The sequence below is a fragment of the Ailuropoda melanoleuca genome, chromosome 5 (assembly GCF_002007445.2).
Source record: "Ailuropoda melanoleuca isolate Jingjing chromosome 5, ASM200744v2, whole genome shotgun sequence".
In the NCBI taxonomy this organism is placed as follows: domain Eukaryota; kingdom Metazoa; phylum Chordata; class Mammalia; order Carnivora; family Ursidae; genus Ailuropoda; species Ailuropoda melanoleuca.
Genome location: NC_048222.1, coordinates 80,310,816 through 80,335,350, shown reverse-complemented (window position 1 = coordinate 80,335,350; position 24,535 = coordinate 80,310,816). Strand labels below are relative to the sequence as shown.

Genomic DNA, 24,535 nt, shown 5'->3' with positions numbered 1-24,535 from the left:
TTTAGTTTTTTGATATTCTGTTTTCAAAAACAGGTCTGGTATAATACACACTAATGTGGTGACACAGTGTTATGCCTGGATGAGGGGGTTAAAATTATTTTTGTTTATTGCTTATTCATATAATCTGATTTAACAGTTGTCTTCTATTGTTTCTGTCATTAAAGAAACTAATTTTTTTGCATTTCTAGATTAGATTAGGTTTGACATGATATATCTGTCCATCTTATGGGTCTCCACATGTGGCTTCGAAACTTTTCTAATTCTCAGTCAAAGCTTTTGCTTTATTTGGCGCCTACAGAAAATAAATGTGTTTTGTTTGAGTTTTCAGAGACACGATTGGCTATTATATTCTGTGGGGCTTAATATTCATTGAAAAACAAAGTGTAAATGTGTAAACTCCAAATGTGGTTGACTGAATAGTGAAACTTGTAATGCATTTCATAGGATAGCAGAGTTTCGATGTTTATTTGACAGATAATGAAATATGTGTCTATGACTTGTTTCTACTTAGGATATTGAGTCTTTGATGTCTGAGGGTAACAAGTCTCGTACAGTTGCTGCCACCAACATGAATGAGGAGAGCAGTCGATCCCATGCAGTCTTCAAAATCACCCTTACACATACTTTGTATGATGTGAAGTCTGGGGTAGGTATTCACATGCTTGACCTTTTTTTTTTTTTTTAAATATTTCTAAAGTATATCATGATACTAGGACTTAAAGTATATCATGACACTAGGACTTAAAGTCCTAGTGAGACATGGGTATTAGTTAGGACGAAGCAAGACACAGAAGCCACTGTAGGTAAACAGAAAGGGATTTAATGGTAGGATTGAGTGATTACAAAGTTGTTAGAACACTTGAGGAAGAGTGGATTCTAGACTGAATCTCTAGGAATAACAATGTAGATTTCATCCACCAAGGATGGTACTACCTCTGAGGCCACCACTAGAGCTGTGAGCTCCAGGCCTCCTGACAGCTGTGGTCTGCGACACAGCACTTAGTGAAGCTGCTGACTCATAGTGACCTGGAAGCTGGAGAATGTAAACTGAGACACTTGTAGAAAACCTCATACTTCCATGATCCTGCTTGCCAGCCGAACAAAGCCGAAACGGGCCAGGGGGATGACCTCTACTTTGCTTTTGCTTTCCAAATCTGAAGCAAGTATATCTGCTTGGCAGAACCTAAGTCACATCCCGAACCCTGGCTGCCAGCGAGTCTGAGAAATGCAGTTTTCACTTCCATCCTGTCCATCTAAAGGAAGGTGGGACAGAAGTTCAACATGCTGATGGTTCACAGCCTCTACCACAGCATTTTTTGAGCTTTAAACTTGGATGACTAGCTATGTAAGCTCATGTTAACTCTAGCTGATTTAGGAGAGATTGTTTTGAAATGTTAACTTCTGCTAAACAGCTAAGTATTAGAAGGAATAAACATTAGTGGGGGAGTTGTACTATAAAATCAGTAGACTTGTGGAATGATTTTCTGAGTATTTGGTTTTGAAGCTCATGAAGAGTGAGCAGAGCCAGAGGTGCATATGCTTCTACCTCGCTGAAAACGTCTCAGTTTTCCTCTTACTTTTTATGTGAATATAGGCGCATTTTACTTTGGTGCCTACCCCCCAGCAACTCAGTTTCAAATACCAGAAGCTAAAATAACCATGCTGGCAAAATGCTATATTTTGGCAAGATATTCATTTGCTGAAAGCATATTTTTCTTTTTTTTTACCATCACAGCAAGATTAGTGTTAACAACAAAAAGTTCTTTGTTTTCTGTTTCCTTTTCAGCACAAAACAAAAAACATATTGATGACTTTTTTTTTTTAACCAAAAGTACTTTTGATTTGGGAAGCTGAATATCCTTTTGTTAGCAATATGTTTATTTATGGAAATAAATATAAATGTATATATTAAAGAAAAGTTTTAAGAAATGATCCAGTCTGTAGATTTGGGCATTGCTTTCCCACATTTCTTATATTGCTGTATTTCTTTTATTGAAGTCTAAAATATCTGTTGTGTGTGTGATTACATTATGGAATATTTTTGATAAAGGAAAATGTCATTATATATGTGTGTATATATAATAACTAGAGAAATCTGTAAATTTAATTCTGGAAACTATGAAATAAGGGAATTACTATATGTAAATATGAAAACCATAAGAAAGTGTTGAATTTCTGAGAGATCCTATTATGTAAAATATTAATTTTTTAAGACCAATAAGAATTGCAAATATTTTTCTTTCAGGGATATTGGTAAATATTTTGAGATTTTAAGCAGTTTTATATCATATTAAAATTCACATTTAATAAGTGCTTTTATATAATTCTCTATGAAAATTTTATTGGGGGGTGCCTGGGTGGCTCAGTTGGTTAAGCGTCTGCCTTCGGTTCAGGTTGTGATCCCGGGGTCCTGGGATCGAGCCCCATGGCTCTCTGCTCAGCAGGAAGTCTGCTTCTCTCTCTGTGTTCATCCTCTTTCTCTTTCTCTCTCTATCAAATAAATAAATCTTAAAAAAAGAAAATTTTATTGGGCTCCCTTCAAAATGTCCTATTTTGGGGGGTGCTTTTTTCTGAGATAACTTTCACTAGTGTCTGGATTAGTAGAGTTGGGTAAAATTTTATATATATCTACTACTAGACTATACAGTTCTCTTATACTGTTTTTTTTTTTTAAGATTTATTTGTTTTAGAGAGAGAGAGTGCATCCCTGTGTGCGTGCGAGCAGGGGGAGGGGCAGAGAGAGAAAGGTAATCAAGCAGACTCCCAGCTGAGTGCAGAGCCTTACTAAGGGCTTGATTCCAGGACCCCGAGATCAAGACGTGAGCCAAAACCAAGAGTTGGACACCTAACCAACTGAGCCACCCAGGCGCCCCCTCTTACTGTTTTATAGCAACACAAGCTAATTTTGAAATTATGTTTTAATAAAGGGTTTAGATAATAAACTCATGTGGTAGAGACGTAAAACTTCCTGTATTCTTTAACTGTTTATTAGTATTTGTTGATTGACCTTCTAGACATCTGGAGAGAAAGTGGGCAAACTGAGCTTGGTTGATTTAGCTGGCAGTGAGCGAGCAACGAAAACTGGAGCTGCTGGCGACAGGTTGAAGGAGGGGAGCAACATCAACAAGTAAGTTTTCCAGAACCTTACTTTTATTGCTTTATTGATTTAAGAGCCAAATGGGAGAACTTCTGTGGTTATTGAAAGAATAAGATACTGGAATGATTGAAGTTATAATGAATAAATAATGGAGAATTTTTTCATATATATTTATATTTATATTTGTAAATTATATATAATATATAATATAATATTATATAATATATAATTTTATGTATTATATTATACATAATACACATTTTATTTATTTATTTATTTATTTATTTATTTATTTATTTATTTATTTATTTAATGGGCCCGAGCCTGTTTTATGTTTTGTTGAAATGTCTGATGGGGCTGAAGAGCACAGTCAAGTCAGAGGTGTCTCAAGAGCGGCTGTATTGAGATCTGGGGCTGGGTAAATCTTCATTCCAGGGACTGTTCTTGTGTATTGTAGGATGTTTAGTGGAATCCCTGGCCTTACCCACTAGATGGCGGTATTACCTGCCACCTCTCTTCCCCCACCCCCAGTTGTGACAACCCAAACATGTCTGTAGACCTTGCCGACTTCTCCCCGTGGGAGCACAGTAGCCCTCCAGTTGAGAACCACTGGTATGAGCTATGAAAAAGGACCAAGGTAATGGTCTGTCAGAGTCCAGCTGTTGATCTCAACCTGTGTGTCACTGTCTGAACCAACATCAACTTGTGCACTAGCCACACTGGGCTTTCCCTTGTATGACTGTTGTGGTGGTGCTCATTTATACTGAGAAGCTAGGGTTTTATAAAGTAATATTTTGCGTATAAACTCCTTCATATGGTTATATTTTCTACCTGAAGCTAAAGATTGGCTCCTTATGGGCAGAAATCCAGAAGGACGCATAACTAGAGTAACCAACTGGAGATCATAGAAGATCATTATCCAGATGCCGTGCTATCATTATATTATTGAATGGTGATACACATATATATAAATGATATTACGTATGATATGTGTGTAGGTACATATGATATATATAGATACCTCATATACACACATACATATACACGAATGTTTTTGCCTTATACTAAATTTTAATGAATTGTGTTTGTGGCTTCCTTTCTTAAAGGTATGTAAGGTTTGTGTCTTTATCTTAACCTAAAGGTTTACAGCTCATATTGCTATTTACAAAAATGAAAAAAAGTAATTGAGCTAAGCAATTTTATTGCTTACAGTGGTGTTAGAAGGATATCAGCTTTCAGAGTTTACATGTTATTAAACTGAGCAGGAAAATGCTGACCACAGTGCTGTTCTCATGCAGGTACAAGGCATCTTGATGTTCAGTTTTTGTGCTAAAATGTGACATTTGATATTCTGTTTTTTATGATTATTCTGGTTTGTTGCACCATGCAGGTCCCTCACAACCCTTGGTCTGGTTATCTCAGCCCTAGCAGATCAGAGTGCTGGCAAAAACAAGAATAAATTTGTTCCATATCGTGACTCAGTTCTCACTTGGCTGCTCAAAGTAAGCTCCCCACCCCCACCCTTTCTGGCATATTCTTGGTGGTTGGTAGAAAGGAAGAGAAAAGTAGACTGTTAATCCCTCTTGAGTACCATTTCTTTTACCAGTGTTCAAATATAAAATCGTTAGTCTTTCACATGATAATCATAGATTTAATAGATTAAGCACCTGATTCACCAGAACCTGGAAGCAATGGGATTTGGGGCACACCGAACCACACAGTTGCCTTTGAGATTTTGGGGTGCAGAAGAACCTCGCGCTAATCTGATAGCTGATTGAGTCATAGGAAAGGATTTCCACTGTCTTATAGACTCAGCTGGACTACTCTGTCTTTCTCACAGATTCCTTTTGTTGGCTGACATTTTGGACCTTGTTTTTCTGATTAACGTCAAGACACTACTCATGATCACATTGGTTTACTTTTAGCTTCTTAATGTTGTTTAAGGGTATAGAATAGAGCACACAGTTATTCATTTGTTAATTGATTCAGTATGTATGAGAGAAATGGAAATGAGAAAGAACAAAAGCTATGAAGTGCTATGAGGAGAACGTAAAGAAATGTGGGTCCCTCCTTGCCCTCTAATTGCTCAGGGTCTGGTAAGGGAGATAAGATGTGTACACAAAATATTATAACAAGAGTCAGTGATTGCGTGAGATAGATAGTAAGGACTGTAATAGGAGTTTGGTGAAGAGAGAGCCTATTTCCAAGTCTCTTCCAGTCTTCAGGGTTCCCTTTAGTCTATAGAGGCGGTGTGGTGAATTGGATATTGGACTGGGAGCTAGAGGATAGGAAATCCAGTGACAGTTTAACTCTGTATAGAGTTGCCAACCTGGAATAAAATATTTTACTTAATACTCCTTTTTCTTTTCTATTTTTTTAAAATGAAGAAATAATTTTATGAGCCCTGTGTAGTTTTGTGATGAGTTATTCTCTCATCAATCAAAAATTTACTGAACACCTGTTACTCACTGTGGTAGGCGTTGAGAATATAAAGATGAGTTAAGCACAGGTTCGCTTAGTAGAAGACACAACTTTTTTGGAGGGAGCTATTTTTAAATTTTATTCGAATTCCAGTATAGTTAACATACCACAGTGTTACATTAATTTCAGGTGTACAATATGGTGATTCAGCACTTCCATACACCACCTGGTGCTCATCACAAGTGTGCTCCTTAATCCCCATCACTTTTTTCACCCATCCCCCCACCCACCTCCCTTTTGGTAACCATCAGTTTGTTCTCTGTAGTTAAGAGTTGGCTTCTTGATTTGTCTCCCTCTCTCCCTTTTTTTTTTGTCCCCTTTGCTTGTTTTATTTCTTGAATTCTACATATGAGCGAGATCATATGGTGTTTGTCTTTCTCTGACTAATTTTGCTTAGCATTATACTCTCTAGCTCCATCCACATCTTTGCAAATGCAAGATTTCATTCCTTTTTATTATGAATAATATTCCATTGTGTATATATACCACCTCTTCTTTATCCATTCATCTGTTGATGGACACTTAGGCTGCTTTTGTAATTTGACTATTGTAAGTAATGCTGTTATAAACATAGGAGTGCATATAACCCTTTGAATTAGTGTTTTTATATTTTGTGGTAAATACCAGCAGTGGGATTACTGGATTGTAGGGTAGTTCTATTTTTAACTTTTTGAGGAACCTCCATACTGTTTTCCAGAGTGCACCAGTTTGCATTCCCACCAACAGTGCAAGAGAAATCCTTTTTCTTCATACCCTCACCGACACTTGTTTCTTATGGTTTTGATTTAGCCATTTTAACAGGTGTGAGCTGATATCTCATTGTAGTTTTGATTTGTATTTCCCTGATGATGAGTGATGTTGAGCATCTGTCCATGTGTCTGTTGGCCATCCATATGCCTTTGGAGAAATGTCTGTTCATGTTGTCTGCCCATTTTTTAATTGGATTATTTTGGATTTTTTGGTGTGGATTTGTATAAGTTCTTTTTATATTTTGGATACTAACCCTTTATCAGAGAAGTCATTTGCAAACATCTTCTCCCATTCAGTAGGTTGCCTTTCAGCTTTGTTGATTGTTTCCTTTACTGTGCAGAAGCTTTTTATTTTGATGTAGTCCTCATAGTTTGTTTTTGCCTCAGGATGCATATCTAAAAAGATGCTGCTATGGCTTATATCACAGACATTTCTGCCTGTGCTCTCTTCTAGGATTTTTTGTGGTTTCAGGTCTCACATTTAGGTCTTTAATCCATTTTGAGTTTGTTTTTGTGGATGGTGTAAGAAGGTCGTCCAGTTTCATTCTTCTGCGTGTAGCTCTCCAGTTTCCCAACACCATTTGTTGAAGAAACTTTCTTTTTCCTGTCGCATATTCTTTCCTGCTTTGTCAGAGATTAATTGACCATATAATTGGGGTTTATTTCTGGGTTCTCTTTTCTGTTCTGTTGATCTATGTGTCTGTTTTTGTACCAGTACCATTCTGTTTTGATCACTACAGCTTTGTAATATAACTTGAAATCCAGAATTGTGATGCCTCCATCTTTTGTTTTTCAGAATTGCTTTGGCTATTTGGGGTCTTTTGTGGTTCCATACAAATTTTTGGATTGTTTGTTCTGTGACAAATGTTGTTGGTATTTTGGCAGGGATTGCATTAAATGTGTAGATTTCTTTAGGTAGTATAGACATTTTAACAATATTTGTTCTCCAAGGTGACACAACTTTGACTTAATCCATGGCATGTTTGTAAAGGAAGTTGCATTTTCTCCTAGTTTCTACTCTCTCAAAGGGTTACTGGTATTCAACTTTACTTTCTAAAACTCTACATACCATTGGGAGCATGCTTTATTAAGTGAAACGGCCACAGTAGAAAATCAGATGGAGTACTTCCTTTGGTCAAAATGCAAAAAAATTAGAAATTTAAAACAAAAGGATAGACAAAATTTGATAATTAAAAACCACTTGTGGATAACTCTTGAATTTAAGGGGTATTACAAAGCATTTCACTACCAGGAAATAATTGTGCTGGTATTCATGTGTCAGTAATTAACCTTGAAATCTCATTTGTGTAATTTCCAGAAGGAATTTCGGTAAGATACTTATTTCTTTCTCAGACTTCCCACAGAAACGTTTCCTGATCATTCATGATTATTCCCTGGATGTGCCTGATTTAAAAGGCATAATATACACTGTTCTGTTGTTTCAGTTAGTCCTGTTATGTTCTCTTATTACCTCAGTCCATTTAAACAAATACTAGGAGATATCTTTTATCAAATTAATTCACAGACTTAAAATGGCCCAGGTAGTTATTGAGTATCCATTCCATAGGCGGGAGGCCAGAAGAATCAAGTACCATGCAAAGTGCTTCATGTAGGTGATCTCATTTACTTCTCTGAAGGCAAATGATAGTGTTCCCATTTTATAGATGACAGTGGTCGCAAAAACACGAATGGAATCAGGGCTAACCTCGATGTCCATCTTCTCATCCTTAGGCTATGTATTGTACATCTTGCCAAAGGTCACTTTTCTTTAGGAGAAGCACTTTAGTTTTACCAAATGTTAATAGAAACTTGTGAAAATACTTGAACTGAGGAACAGACCTAACATTTTATTTTTTTATTTTTTATTTTTTTTAAAGATTTTATTTATTTATTTGGCAGAGATAGAGACAGCCAGCGAGAGAGGGAACACAAGCAGGGGGAGTGGGAGAGGAAGAAGCGGGCTCATAGCGGAGGAGCCTGGTGTGGGGGTCGATCCCATAACGCCGGGATCACGCCCTGAGCTGAAGGCAGATGCTTAACAACTGTGTCACCCAGGCGCCCCCAGACCTAACATTTTAAAACCTCACTTTATCTTCTGTTCAGTAAAATTAGGTTGTAATTGTAACCTCTGTGTGTTAATTCTTAGGCTAAAAAAAAATGAAGCTTTCTTGATTTTTGTCATACTTTTTACTTAAAAAAACATACGACCAAGTGGGGCAGTTTTACAAAACTTATTCCAATGTTTAAACAGTTTTTCCAAAGACCTCTCAGAATCCATTGATACACAAATCATTCTCTTTTGAAGTGGCTTTTATGTTTCTTTTGCTCTCTCCTTCTTTAATTCTAAATTAGTCTAACTCTCCCCAATCCTTGTTCGATTTTATATAATTCTAGTATCCTCCAACATAACTATCATTGAACTCATAAAATTGCTCATAAGGTTTGCAGTTTCTTTTAAAAGTGTTTTTACATTGTATTTGCATTATGATTGTGTTATGCTCTTGATATTTACAACAACTGGGAGTCAGAGAAAATGACTGTCCTTGGTGATTTGGTGGGGGATAGATTCGTGAGTGCTCTTCTCGCTCTTCTCTAGCTCTTCTCTTGGTGTGTGGAGTGGTTACTCATTTGGTAAGTGGTCAGTGGAGAACTGTTTCTTCTTAAGAGGTTTTTTGCTTCCCTGTGTAACCTTCTAAATATGAGCCTCTTAACATCAAATAATTTCTGGTAATAAATGCTCGAATAATGAGTATCTTTTGACTTAATCCACCTTATTCCATTGTTAATACCACTTATCTAATGAAAGTGACTTTCATCTCTTGCCTGGATGATTGAAACATATTCCTCCAGCTTTCCATTCCATTCTTTATAGGAAGTTGTAATTCTTAAAATTGATACTCTTCTTATGATAAAATCCAAATTCTTTAATGACTTGTGACTTACTAGGCCTTCAGTAATCTGACCCCTCCCTGTTTTTTATTGTTCATCTTGCTCTTGCTATGATCACTTCTAGCTAAGTGATGAGTATTCTTGCTTCTAGGACTTTACTCTTACTCTGTTTGGAACATTCTTCTTCCTCTCTTCTGTCTCTCCTACTTCTCCCGCCACGAGCCTTTATCTGGATGATGCTTATTTATCTTTAGGTCTCAGATGTCACTTTCTCTGAAAGTCGTCCCTAACTTTTCAAGACAGGGCCTTCTGCTCGTTCTGTTTTCTATGACCATGCTGTGTTTATTCCTACTCTAGTTCTTACCATAGAGTATTTGCTCACCAGTGTCACCCTTTAGATGGTAAACTCTGTGAAGAGCTGAGTGAATGAGTACTTTAAGCTCCACTCTGAACTAGTGTTATGACCTCTGGTTAAGTCTGTCAGTCTTCCTGGGTCTCAATTTCTCATCTGTAAAATGAAGTAATTTTGTTAGAAGACTTCAAAGAGGTCTTTCAGCTTTAAAAAAAAACTGCCTTCCAAAATTCAATTTCTTTCCTATGTCCATTTAATTTGCAGTTGCTACATTTGAAACAAAGCTCATCTGATTTGCCTAGTTAAACAATTAAAGTGTAACAAGAAGCTTTATACTTTCTCCTTGAATGAGTGCCAGTTCTTTTGTTGCTGTTTCCTTCTTGCTAATGGCACGGGACCATTTCTGAATATAAGCATATTGTTCCTCGTACACAAGGGCTTTTAAAATATCAAGTATTTGTCATTTGCCAGGTTTCCTTTCCTCAGCACAAGTTGAAGCACAATATCTATGCCTTGTCCCGTTGGTCGTTATTGTCACAAATCCCCTTTTGCCCAATAGCATTTGCTGTTTGCGTGAGCTGACAGAATGCCAGTAGTTCTCAAAGGGCAGCACTCCACCATGGTGCTGCTCGTGTCTGAACTGTAATCTGAGATGTTATTCCTGTGATCTTTATATATAACATTGGAATTTCATTAATGTGCATCTTGATGTTCTTTTGGAAGTTGCCAAAGCTGGGCACCAACAAGTGTGAGATCAGTTTCTAGAAGCAAAGAGGAAAGCAAGCAATCATACAGACTTGGTGGAAGTCGCTTCTGCCTTCTAGAGCCCAGATTACTTATGTCTCCTTCCTTTTCATGCGTTGGGGTGTATTTCCTTCGGAGGTAGAATTACTGTGTTTTCTGTGGAAAACCAGATTTTCTGTAGTGGATTGTTACATTGTCAATCACCCACACACGTTGTCTGGGATTGTATTGCTCTGTTAGCATTACCTAGGGAATTATTTTGTCTCTGGCAGTAGGACAGAATAACTTGGAAAGCTGTCTGGCCACCTTACTTGTTCCTCAGGTCTGAACTCTCTGTATATTGCTAAGTGTTACTTTGTTACTATGTGATTGTGGGTAGCTGTGGGGGAGTAGAAGTCATATTGGATTTGAAGGTGGAATACCACTGGATTAGAATACTGTTCAGTTTCCTAGTTCTGGATCTTTAGGCAGAGTATTTGACCTTCTTTGTTAGAACAAACCTCTGGGTTTTTTTTAATCCGTAAAATAATCCAATTCACAAAAGGCTGAGAGGACTAAGTAAAGTCTGTCCAAAGATGGTGTAAATCACAGATTGCACAAATTTTAGATATGTTGATATTGGAAAAACTTTTTATCTCCAAAAGAAAGAATTTTATATCTGTTAATGCTGCCCAGAGTAAAGTTGGCTTTCTTATGACCTGTGACTCCCCATATTGGCCTGTTTGAGTCTTCTCTCTATCTTGAGAATCAGTGATATTCTATTGCTGAAAGAGGGTATTGAGTCTCTTTTTTTGGGTAATTCTTTTCATCTTGGGATGGTATGTTAGTGTATTATTAGTTATCTATTGCTATGTAACAGATTACCCCTAAAATTTAACAGCTAGAAACAACAATCTTTTATTATCTCATAGTTTCCATGGGTCAGGATTCTGGGTGTGGTCTAACCAAGTGGTTCTGGCTGGGGTCTCTCACGTGGCTGCAATCAAAGCGTTACCCGGGGTGGTCGGTGCAAGGTGTGACTGGGGTTGGATCTGCTCACCTAAGTGGTTGTCGGCAAGCTGCAGAAGATCTGTTTCCAAGTTCACTACTGAGATCTCTTCATAGGGCCACCTCACCTCATGACAGTGGTTTCCCAAGAGTGAGAGAAAACACCTATAATAGAAGCCATGGTCTTTTTATAATCTCATCTCAGAAGTGACATGCCATCACTTCTGCTGTATTCTGTTCCTTAGAGGTAAATCAGATGTCCTGCCTACACTCAAGGGAAGGGAATGGGTACTGAGGTATGAATACCAGGAGGTAGGGATCACTGGAGGCTGAGAGGCTGCCTGCCGCAGGTGGAGTAGAGACAGCCTTTGGATGGTGAAGCAGAGTGGGGGTGGACTTGATTTCTAGTTTTGTAATTCTGAGTTATATCTAGTTACTTTTTAATGTTCTCCAGTGGAAGTAGTTTTTTAATTTGTTGGAGCCCGTTCTAAAGCCCATTTCACCAGACCGATCAGTTTTAGCACTGCGAAGATGAGTGTCTTTAGAAGTGGTTGTGTAGAAGATAAGCTATTTTCATAGTTTTTGAAATGCTATCAATGAGGGAATAAAATCAGGTACCTTCAACATATCTTTTGTTTTATAAGACTGTAATTATACCTTATGTTTGAAAAAGTTTGCAAGGTGCTTGGTAGCCTGTAACAGCAACACTTTCTGAGCCATTATTTAGGCTTCGTAGAGTTTCCAAGTACATGGCATTATGGAGTAGATTGTCAGTAATCACTCTTTGATCAGATAACAAATAATATCATGATTGTTCAGTTTCTTTAAGGAAGTACATGGCATTATGGAGTAGATTGTAGGTAATCACTCTTTGATCAAATAACAAATAATACCGTGATTGTTCAGTTTCTCTAAGGAAGATTTTTAGGCATTTAAGAAATCATTGTTTTTTGAGTAGCCTGCTTAGAACCAGTTGTTATTAAACTGAAATAAATGTAGGCTTCCTTGTATTTCTCTGTCTTTTCTTACAAACCAGATCTCCTTTCTGCGGAAAAGTAGTTTGGCAGAGAAGAAAGAGCATGGGACATGAGTCAGTATATCTGTATTTTAGTACTAGCTTTGTCCTTAAATACATGTTTGACCTTGGAACGGTCTCTCACCCTATCTGACTTCAACTTCCTCATATCATGTTTTCTTCCAACTTAAAAATCCTACTCACTTTCTTTCTTTATCTAGGACAGTCTTGGGGGTAACAGCAAGACAGCCATGGTGGCCACCGTCAGTCCAGCAGCCGATAACTATGACGAAACCCTCTCAACTCTGCGGTACGCAGATCGCGCCAAGAACATCGTGAACCATGCTGTGGTGAATGAGGATCCTAATGCACGAATTATCCGGGATCTCCGGGAAGAAGTAGAAAAGCTCCGAGAGCAGCTAACCAAAGCAGAGGTATAAAGCACAGCCAAGCCACACTTTATGGGTCTAGGAAAAGCTAGAATTTGAATTTTCTTCCCCCTAGCTGTAGGATACAGATAAGTACTCCACTTAGAATTTTTGAGTTTCCTATAGGAAGAGAAATTTGAGATGAGTGATAAGTAAAGACAGACAGATGGTCATAGTTGAAATTTAGAGAGTTTTTACAGGTGTGAAAGGATTGAACAGGAGGACAGAATAAAGGGAATTGAGAAAATGTTTCTTTCCACAGTGTAGGTATAACTAAGAATAAGGGAGAGAGGAGGAGAGGTGTTTGAAACAAAGTGTATGCAATTAGTGCAGAAAATGGTGGAGAGTGGGCATAGCCTGACTGGGAGAGGACTCAGGCAGGTTTTTGTAGTATCATCTGTTCACTGGTTGAAGGCAGAATGGAAATCTGAAGGAGTTCTTCCACATCTTAATAATCTAGTTTTTCCATGTCATGGCTTAATTCTGTTTGTAGAAGAAATATTTTATAGCAAAAATACCCATCTCTTTAGGGGCTCTTGGGTGATGCAGTCGGTAAAGTGTCTGACTCTTGGTTTCAGTTCAGGGTCGTGGGATCGAGCTCCATGTTGGGCTCAGCGTTCAATGGGGAAGTGGCTTCAGATTTTCTCTCCCTCTGCCCTTCCCACTCATGCTCTCTCTCTCTCTCTCTCAAATAAATAAAGCAATCTTAAAAAAAAAAAAAGGCATCTATTTAGAGGTGCTCTATTTCCACTACCCTTTGTAGATTCTGTATGGTGTTTATGTTCCATTACTGAACTTGAAACCTATACAGTTCTAACCTACAACTAAATGCTCATCCTCTTTTCAAAGGTGAAATAAAATACCAGATTCACGATCTCTAGTTTAATTAGCATTCTGTTCCCATGACTTTCCAGCACTGTGGGACTCTTTCCTGGGGTTGGGACCGTAGCCCTTTTCTTTCTTATAACCTGTTTTCTGGTAGTAAGTTAGTAAAATACATGGTCAAACAATTATCTTTTTTTTTTTTATGTTTGCCCGTTGAAATTTATCCTGTTTTTACAGGGATAATTTTACAGTTCATCAAGATTCTTTGAAATTTTGTTTCCATCTTCTCGTATTAATAACACCATTCAATTTGCAACATGTACAGCTTTCGTTTGTATATACTTGAATCAATACCCGAAGTCATCAGTAGAGACTAGAGTGAAGCCAGCATATGAGTCTAGATGTGTGACCTATTGGGATTTCAAAATAAGCCCTTGAGAACTTGAACTTTCTCTCTCCCTAAATGTAATTAGATCTTTGCAGTGACGGTTGGAGGAAAGCAGTGGAGTCTTCCTTTCAAGCCCACCATGGGTAACTGAATGAGCTTGTGGGGTGCATACAGACTAGAGGTTGTGTGTCAGTGGCATTCATCGTTCTGTCTTTGGTAGATCAGAGACCTCGGCGGATTGTAGAGCTGAGAGGAGGCAGATTGTTACTTTTGTCCTTCTGGATTTAGTTCATGCTTTCTTCAGGGCATGGCACAGACATTTCATGAAATAAACATTTTCTTGTAGGCAATGAAATCTCCAGAACTGAAAGACCGGCTAGAAGAATCAGAGAAGCTAATCCAGGAAATGACTGTGACCTGGGAGGAGAAACTAAGGAAAACCGAGGAGATTGCACAGGTTTGTGCTTCCTGATTAAAGCTAGAGAAAGTTCGTGGCAGTTTGTGCAATGCAGCTCAATGTTTATTTCTAGTTCCTTTTTTGATTTTTAGCTTTGAAGATGGCAAATCTAGCACCACTAATAGGAATCTAGATCCAAGAGTCTATATTTCAAAAGTTAATTTGAAGGATAAAGAAGACATAATTATAGTTAATAGTTCATTATGTAAGAAATATTTTTAGGGTCATAAACATTTTTTAAATGAAGTAACTACTCTGTAGCCTCTGACTCTGAACCCCCAATTCTATTAAATGCTTTGCAGTCCTAAGGAACTTACCCAAACTACAAAATTATTAGTGGTAGATATTAGGCTGTAAGCCTCTGGCTTCATTATCACAACTCAATAAGATGAAATAACCTAAATCTGAGCTGACTATCTCTTATGTTTAGAATACTTAATACAGATAGAATTGTGAAATTTTTAGAGTGGGAACATTAGGATTTGGAAAGAATCCTAAATGTCTAGTCTTCTACTTAGTAAAAGACTGACTCCATGGCATTCTTGTTAGGTGAGTATTCAGCCTCTGTTTTAGAAATACACGTGGTAATGTGGAGTCCAGTACCCTGTTGAGCAGTCTTTTTATGATTGGACAGCTCTGACGACTCTAATAGTAGCTATTTAATCAAAATCTTTTATTCTTTCATTTCTGCTCATGGTCCTTAGTTCTTCCAAAGCTAAGAGAATGGGTACAATAACTGAGAGTAATAATAATAGCAAATATTTATTGCATACACTGTGTTGGGCCCTATGCTAAGTACTTTTAAATACAGTATTTTATATAATCCCCCCAACAGCCCTACAAGACAGGGATAGTCATTACCCAGATATTTAAGGTAACCTCTGCCTTCCTCCCCTCCTTTTGTAAAGTTAAAAATCTCTAGTGTTTTCGACTGTTCCTCCTATTAGTAAATATATAGAACTTGCTACTTTTATCACCCAGCAGGTTCCATCTTTAAATGTGCTGTCCAGAATCAATCTATATATCAGCTGTTGTAGGATGGTACTACTATTATGTAGCATAAAGTGGATGTTATATTAGTGCAGACTAATTTTTAAATATTTTTTATTATAATCATTTTCAAAAATAGATAAAAACAAGAGTATAATGGATCCAATGTGGTGTCACCCAGTTTCATTGAAGATCAGCATATGACCAATCTTGTTTTATCTGTATCCCTACACTAGGTTGTTTTAATGCATATCTTTCAAATTACAGAGAAGAGAATATTCCAGTGTATGAACTTTATTTCTCATTACATATTTCACTTTTTGTTTTTCATAAATTATAAGTCATTCTAATAATTATCCAGTTTAGAACTAGTATGTGTGAGCCTTTTTGAGCTACTTGAAAAGTAAACATTGATTTTGAAGTGCTATTGTATTTGAGTTGCTTTGCTGATAGAAGGCAGGGTAGGTCTAAGTGAAATTGCGATGCTAATGCTGGTGAATCTTATTGTTAGCATCTTTCCTTACCTAACTGTTCTCTTCCTCTGTCAGATGTCCCTTTGGAGGACTGTGCCTGATTTTATCCAACACCTCTTTTAACACCTTATCTTTGCGAGCTCCCAGGCTTCCGTGCTGCTGAGCTTGCTTCTCCTCTCTCATGGAAAAAGACCTAGTCTGTTGGTCATTGGCCTTTTTTCAAAAGAGACTAGCATTTCCCAAAATGTAGTTCTGGCAATATAGTCACCAATTGTGGTTTTTTTGTTTTTTGTTTTTTTTTAAAGATTTTATTTATTTATTCGACAGAGATAGAGACAGCCAGCGAGAGAGGGAACACAAGCAGGGGGAGTGGGAGAGGAAGAAGCAGGCCCACAGCGGAGGAGCCTGATGTGGGGCTTGATCCCACAACGCCGGGATCACGCCCTGAGCCGAAGGCAGGCGCTTAACTGCTGTGCCACCCAGGCGCCCCAAGCCACCAATTGTTAATAAGTCTTCTGTAAAGAAAAATGGTTCACGGTCAGATAATTTTGGGATGGGATCCCTAAAAATAGCAAAATCCTCAGGCTTTTATTTAATTGTATTGCAAACTTGCTATGTGGTCCTAGTTAAATGACTTAGCTTGTCTTGTCTTTCCTCAGAATAAAGGCTTTTGGTGGCTGTGACTCATTACCACTTGCTATTTATATATAGTCAAAGACACCCTGGTCTGCCCCAATTCATATACCTTAATCCTAGTGTATTGGTTGCAGGAGTCAGGTGTATCCCCTCATATACATACACTTGTATATCGTGTGGATTCAGAGACAGGTAGGCACAAAAAAGAAAGGTTCATATACTTGTGAAAATAGTACTTGAATGTATATGCAAGTTTTATTTTGACATTCACCAAGACTGACGTTTTGAGTGCTCACTGTGTGTTGTGTACTGTGCTCGGTGCTAGGAATTCACAGCAGATAGATATCCATGCCCTCATAGAGAAATGGTCAAGTAAACAAGTATGAGTTACCAAATATGAGAACAAGTATGCTTCAGACAGAAGAACCAGGTGTAAAATCTCTTAAGCTAAGGAGAGCATTCTTGACACTTTCAGGGACCTGGAAGAGTTCCATATAACTACAGCACAGGCTTTGAAAATAGGAATGATAGGACGTGAAGATGGAGAGGAAACAGGCCAGATCGAAGGGCTTTGTGGACTTTGTTGAGGGAGTTTGGCCTTTATCCCGGCTGGGGAGTCACTGAGGCTATCAAGCGGGAGAGTGTATTTAAAATTTGGCCTTTTGGAAAGATCATAGTTGGTAGAACACCTTTGCTCATATATACAGAATTAAATGAGAAAGACAAATTGAAGATGTTAGGTATTTTCAAGAATGAAAATTGAGAACTCAGTAGTATACTTGGTTGCTCTTGGTAATGGTTTTACTTCTCAAAATAAAGTTTTAATTAATAAGATAAAATAACATTATATAATTTGGAGAGAGAAAAAAGGCAATAGTCTATAATACCATGTCCTAAGATAACATATTTGAATCCTAAAGTTATGTAGTAATTATTCCAATGTACAACCTTTTATATCTTGCTGTGTCAATATTTATGGAATTAATACTTCTCTAATGCATTTACAGGAGCGACAGAAACAGCTTGAGAGTCTTGGAATATCTCTTCAGTCTTCTGGGATTAAAGTTGGGGATGATAAATGCTTCCTTGTTAATCTGAATGCTGATCCTGCTCTGAATGAACTTCTGGTTTACTATTTAAAGGTGAGGTAACAGGCTTTGCTACTACTTCCTGCCACAATATAGAACAGTATTTCATGGTATTTTTTTAAACTTGGAGAACCATCCTTATTCCAAAATAATGAGAATTAGCATATTATTTTTATTTGAATAAGCTGAAGTGTAGAAAATCTTGAGTTTCTGGGATTAGTTTCCCTTTTTACTTTATTTATTTTTAAGATATATTTATTTATTATTTTAGAGAGAGAGAGAGTGGGAGTGGGGAAGGGAGCAGAGAGAGAGGGAGAGAATCTCCAGCAGACTCCCTGCTGAGCACAGAGGCTGACATGGGGCTCCATCCCACGACCCCGAGATCATGACCTGAGCCGAAACCAAGAGTCTCACCTCAACCAACTGAGCCACCCAGGCACCCCCAGGATTAGTTTCCCTTTTTAGTCTTCGAGTGATGTAATTCAACCTGGTAATAGAAAAAAATAACACTCTGTTGTTATTTCCAAGAAATTAAGTAACTTTAGCTACTATTATTGACTGTGATTTATACCAGGGAGTTAAGTAGATAACTTTAAAGCTTAAAGAAAGACTTTAAAAACCAAATGATTTATTAGTAGACTAAAGCTTTTGTGGTTTATATGAAGCACACCTTTTTGTGAGTGGTTAGATTACAAGACGAAATGTTTAAAGAAAGTGCAGCCACTTACTATGAATTTTGTGTTTCCAGTAATTCAGGAAAATTTTAAAAATTGGATCATCAACTTATAAAAAAAAGAATAGGTCACTTAGAGACAGAGGGTCCGAGTACAGAACAGAAAAAACCCCAAATAGTGGTGTACCTTGAAATCTGTAAATTGTGGCACATATCAGGGAGACGAGGCAACTTTAGAATGAGCGGGAATCCTGAGCCGCTACATAAACTATGAGGAGCTCACAATCGCCTTGTCACGCCCCGAGTGTAAGTGAATTAGGTAGTGGACTATATGATTCTGACATGTGGTTAGTAAATACTAGGAGGAAGTTTTTCCCCCCTTACAATAAAGGCGCTATATATGTAGGTTTAACTAAGGTGACTAGGAAGTTAAAGTTAATGAGCTGGTAAAGTGGGAAACTGCTTTAAAGTTAAAAAAAACATGTGGCTTCATTTCTAAGGAGATTAAAGACATTTCTCACGACGCATTGGCTAGTTTCCCAGTTTTCATCAGAGATATCCTGGCATAATTGGTTTGTGTTATTTTGATGAAGCCCCTTTATTAATGAGTATCTGATACCATGTTTTATTATGCTATGAATTAAATCGTGTTTTTGATACATACAGCATGTGTGTGCTCTCAGATGTGGTGCTCGAGTGGGAGCAACCTGAGAGTAGCAGGGAGATAACCCCTGTTTTTGCCTGGTGCACTGCTTAACGGATGTGTGATCTCGAGTCCATTGCCCCCTCCAGTCTACAGATTCCTCCTCTATAAATGGATGCTTTGTCCGGCTACCTCACAGTGTTCCTGTGAGGACTAAATGAGATTTGATATATACAAACACTTTGTAAACAGAAGCACTATACAAATATGAGATATTCCACATTTCTTATTTGATACTTTGTGTGGTACCTTACGTATATAATCCTTGTCTATTGAAAAAAAAGTGTAAACGATCTCATCACGTACTGCGTTTCTTAACGATGGTGGCAGCATTTTGTGTTCGGGTGTCAGCTGTAGATATTCATATGCTTTAGGAGAGATGCAGTATAGAATAAGACTCAAATCTTCTGCCCTTTTTATGTCTCAGAACTCTGAATTCTTTTTCTTTCTGATGTGATGAAGTTCAAATTGGAACACACAAACACATACACCCAACAAGAAAAAACCTGATTCATATCTGTTCCTTAACTAAAAAATTAAACAAAGAAACTATTTAAAGACTTTTGGAGAGTAGTCAAAATATTTCTGGTCATCTTGTGTGGAGGTGTCCGGATTCTGTTTCAGACTGTGTGGTCAACCCTGTTTTGACAGAGTTTGAGGCAGTGTTGATTTCTTCACTGCCCAAGCTAACCCCACGACAAAAGCATATTCATGACCAAGCACATTCAGAAGGATGATTTCAGTCCAAGAACAGTTTTTTGCTTCAGTAAAGTGATACCATGATGTGGGAAGCAGGAATTTGGAGGCTGAGCATTTTTTTGTTTTGTTTTGTTTTTGTTTTTTTTCTTGCCTTCGAATTCTGAAATCAATTTAGATGCTGGGCAGATAACTTCACATCTCTGGGTAATTTTCAGCACCCCATCTATAAAAGGAGGGCACTGGATTAAATGATCTCTAATGTTTTTTCTAGTTCCAAGTGGTGTGAGTCTCTTCCAGAACAGAATCCTCCATTTATTTGTTTAGTCTGGAACTGGCAGAGGCAGGGTATGGTGGCCAAACCGTAGATGGAACATAACTCCCAAGACGATTTTGCATCTAATTTGCATGCATGGGCAGTCCTTGCATTGCATGGCTACAACACACACAAATTCCAGTTACCACAATTTAGTAAATAATGTTGATGCCACTGGTGTTCGTGAGATGGTACATATGCAGCCAGAGAAACTTAGTGAGGGTGAACTTATTGATGTAAGTCATTAAAGTGTGACGAGAAGGATGAAGATGTCCCAAAGGGAGTGAGTGACACCAGAGAACACTTCCCGTTGAAGGAGCTCTTGGAGAGACTTTGCAGCGTCTGGAGCACAGAGGTTAAAATGGCAGATGCTTCGGAAGGAGTATCACAGTTCACCAAGGCACAGAAAATATGCTCACTCCGTATTGTAAGTTATATATAGAGAGAGAAGAAAGAGACAAGTAGTGTTCAAACTACTCTTGATAAGTTTTTTGCAAAGAAAATGTTTTAAGTTTCAATGTGCCTAATATTCTGAACTACAGTATACTAAATAGTTTTACTATTTTTTCCTTATACATTGTAACAGTAAGAGAATTCTTCATGTTTTTACAGACATTTTAAAAAGTCATGGAATAATTGCATTTTTCCCCATTGATTATTAAGATCTCTTTGCAAAGTTATTTTTACAGTTCTGTGCTCTCATGCAAAGCAAGGACTGCCTGTGATTCTGCGATAGTCTTGGAGACTTCTACCCAGTGCCGGCCAAGCTTCTAGAGGGAAGAACTGCTTCCCCCACCTTAAAAACATGATGCTAGTAATACACTTTGTTTTCTGAAGAGTTTTATAAACACATATTACACGAAGAGGGGGGATTTGTGCCCAAATTCCAACATGCAGAGATGACTGCCGTTAATATGTAATAGTTTTATCTGTATCCTCTGGATCTATTCCTATATGTATGTCTGTGGACTTAGAGTGATATATATTTTTACATTACAGAAATGGGATCATAGTGTGATTGATTGTAAGCATGCCTTTGAATTGCCCACCAAATCTTTCAGGAGGGCTGTTTTGCTTATGCAGTTCTGGATCTACTCTTTCTCACAAGTCAGCTGTGGATAGCCTGGGAAACAAGGCTGATTCTGAAAGATTTGGGGCACATGCTACATATACACACTCAGTAAGGATTCATACCTTGAGAAGTGATTCAGCAGCAGCTTTAAAACACATGTCAGTCATATAGCATAGCTCCCATCGAAAGTAAACTGCCTGTTGTCCTCTTGGCCAGTATTCAGTCGCTGACTGAGGGGCTCAGCATGGCAGAGGCAGCAGCCAGTCTGTTTGTGGAGCTGTGGGTTAGGCTTCAAGGACCCCAAGATGAATAAGACACAGTTAGGGCACATGAGGAGCTCTTGGGTCAGCAGCAGTTGGACTCCTGTGGTGTAGTACTTGAATTCGCAAAAGATGGACAGATACCTTCCTGCCTTTTTCACCTCCATTCCAGAACAGCTGTCTTCAGAGTCTTGGTTCTGTTAAGCCAGCATGACTTCTTTATTAAAGAATTTTGATTATTTAGATATGTGAGGAGTAACAAGTACTTTTCTGCTTTGTGCCTCTGGTACTCACTTACCTTTTCCTTCAGAAATTATCTGAGAAGGCTGGCTGAGGAGCCTCACAGGCTTTACTAATATGCCACTTTTCCTTCTTGCAGGCTCAGAAAAGCTTGCCCTGTGAAATATGTCACTAGTGGACAAATCCTATCTCTCTCTATCTTCCTTTCTCTCCTCCCTCCTTTCACCTCCCCCTGCCCCTCTCTGTCTCTTTCTCTCTTTCTTTTAGGACTTAGTTGATCAAAGGGAGGTTCTTAAAAGAGCCACATGAATAGTCGGTGTATAAAAGAAGCAAGATACAGTTAATTCATAGAGTAGTTAACTAATCATCTTTAGTGAAATTAAATTTAAATCGATGAAGAAAGGTTAAAAAACCATTTCTAGCCTTTGATTATTTCTGAGATTTTTAAATCTGGTATTTCATATTTTTTAAAACTTTCCTGAAAACTAGTATGCTTTAAGAATCATTATATCTAGGGGCGCCTGGGTGGCACAGTTGGTTGGGCTTCCAACTCTTGGTTTCGGCTCAGGCTGTGATCTAGGGGCTGTGGGATCAAGCCCTGTGCCCCATGTTGGTCCCTGTGCTCGGCGTAGAGTCCGCTTGAGACTCACTCTCCCTCTGCCCCTCTCCCCCTGGTGCACAACTGTGTGCTCCCTCTCTCTCTCTAAAACAAATCTTTTAAAAAAAAGATCATTATATCCACATACCACATAGAGACTGAAAAGCCACCCCTGATTAACTCTATCTTATTTTGATTACCTTGTACTTTCATAGCACTTACTTGTTAGATAAACCTCTATGCTAGCCAATAAGTTTATTTTTTTCCTCGTCAGTATTTTTACTGCAGTGCTTGGAGCACAATAGGAGGAATTTGTCGAAAAGCTTATTGTCCAGCTTGTTTAAACATCAAACAGTCAGGCTTTGGCAGATTGAGCTTTTAGAGCTCAATGGTTGAGATTCTGGCGAATCATCATCCAAATTAGAATAGATTATAACCTCAAATGAGAGATTTAAATTGTCGCTGAGATCGTAAGCACCATAATTGGGACTTTGTCTCTCTTTTATCTCTAGCGACTCAATGCCGAGCTCATAGTAGGTGTTCAGTATAATATTTGTTGAAAAAATGAAGTTTTCCTTCTAGAATTTGGATTAGACCTTTGCATGTTTGTGTGAACATCTTGTCTCCAGTAATTTTTTTTTAAAGATTTTTTTATTCGACAGAGATAAAGACAGCCAGTGAGAGAGGGAACACAAGCAGGGGGAGTGGGAGAGGAAGAAGCAGCCTCATAGTGGAAGAGCCTGATGTGGGGCTCGATCCCATAACGCCGGGATCACGTCCTGAGCTGAAGGCAGATGCTTAACCGCTGTGCCACCCAGGCGCCCGTCTCCAGTAATTTTTAATTCAGTCTGTGACCAGATACTTAACATCCAGCATGTATCATGTACTGTGCTCCTTGTTGGAGAAGATGCAGGAGTCCTATGAAGGTTGCTGTCTAAATAAAGGGAAAAAAACGATTTGTGCAACAGGTAGTAAAATGTGATACCCACTCTGAATGTAATCAGGGTTCAGATAAGGGAGAAGTCAGTGTCGCCTAATGGTGAAACTTTCAAGTAGAAGATGAAACTAGACCTAGGTATTGGAAAGACACTCTCATTTAGATGAAGGGTAGAGGAAGTGTTTCCGACAAAGAGAACAAGAGCAAGTGCACAGATGTGGGCCTGAACCTATGTGCGGCTGGAGATGGTAGTAAGAAACGGTTCTGCACTCAGACTCCAACCTGCAATATATAACTCAGGGCTTACCTCCACCTCCACCAAAGTCACTATTAGGACTTCTTCTAGAATTTCTTATAGACGGAGAAATGGGATTATACATGGAAATGGCCTAAGCCAATGCTTTGGTGATTTTTCCTTCTTTTTTAGGTGGCCTTGGGCCCTTTTTCTCTGTAGACTTTTTTTTTTTTTTTAAGATTTTATTATTTTTAAGTAATCTCTACACCCAATGTGGGGCTTGAACTCACAACCCTGAGATAGAGAGTCACATGATCCTCCAACTGAACCAGCCAGGCATTCCTCTCTTTAGACATTTTTTCCCTCCTTTTGGAATCTCTCTCCAGCATGGAGTTGGTGTTGTAAAGACAGGGTGGGAAGAACCAAAGTGGGGAATGGAGACAGGCATGGAATAGATTCTTTAGGCCTGCTACTGAACATCATAAAGTATTACTTGCAGTTTCTGCACAGTCAGGTCTTGTTCTGCAGATTAGAAAAGTATGGGGACTGGCCAGGAAACCTCAGCCAGTAGTGAGGAGTAAAGCTTTATGTGGAATGTCCTCTGTATTATATACACTCCTTGGGGATTGAATAGGATACCATGGGACAGCTCTGGATCCCAGCTCTTTGTTTCCTTAGAAACACCACTGCAATATAGTTGAGTGAAGAAACCCCCAGAAAAGGGGAAATGAAAATACTAGCGGGGAAGGGCCCTCTTTATGAGATTGAGGTCCCAGAAGAGGTGAAAAGCACTGGGACCCACAACATAATTAGAAGAGTTAGCGGCAAAGAAGAGGAGAGAATCATCTTCTTTTGAGTCTGAAGGGAAATGATTGTTCATTTATTTTTCTTTTATATTTATTTAATGCTTAACTGGGCCAGGCCTGTGTTAAGTGCTTGGATTACAGTGGAGAGTGGGTCAAGCTGTTCTCTGCTTTTTTCCATGCTAGCTCTGGAGATAGATACTGAGCCCACCGACAGTCAGTGCTATGTAAGGAATTGAAATAGGTGAGTGATGGAGTGGTTATTTCTGATTATCAGTTCGGGATATTTCTCTCTGAAAATGTGCCCTTTAAGGGTTAGATAGAAATGATTAGAAACTACCAATATCAAGGTAGGGGGGAAAACGTTTCAGACCAGGGAAACCGCCAGTGTGCTCAAAGGACA

General features: G+C 38.4%; 1 protein-coding gene across 3 annotated transcripts in view; it reads left to right on the top strand.

Annotated features, from left to right (window-relative positions):
• The window catches only part of KIF13B (kinesin family member 13B), a 179,333-nt gene that overhangs the window by 63,674 nt on the left and 91,124 nt on the right, over positions 1 to 24,535 (top strand). For all 3 annotated transcript variants that reach the window (XM_034661358.1, XM_034661357.1, XM_034661359.1), the window contains 6 exons: positions 512 to 646; positions 3,015 to 3,127; positions 4,488 to 4,599; positions 12,536 to 12,748; positions 14,302 to 14,412; positions 17,519 to 17,653. In XM_034661358.1, coding sequence (XP_034517249.1) covers positions 512 to 646; positions 3,015 to 3,127; positions 4,488 to 4,599; positions 12,536 to 12,748; positions 14,302 to 14,412; positions 17,519 to 17,653 — 819 coding nt within the window. The remainder of the gene's footprint in view (positions 1 to 511; positions 647 to 3,014; positions 3,128 to 4,487; positions 4,600 to 12,535; positions 12,749 to 14,301; positions 14,413 to 17,518; positions 17,654 to 24,535) is intronic.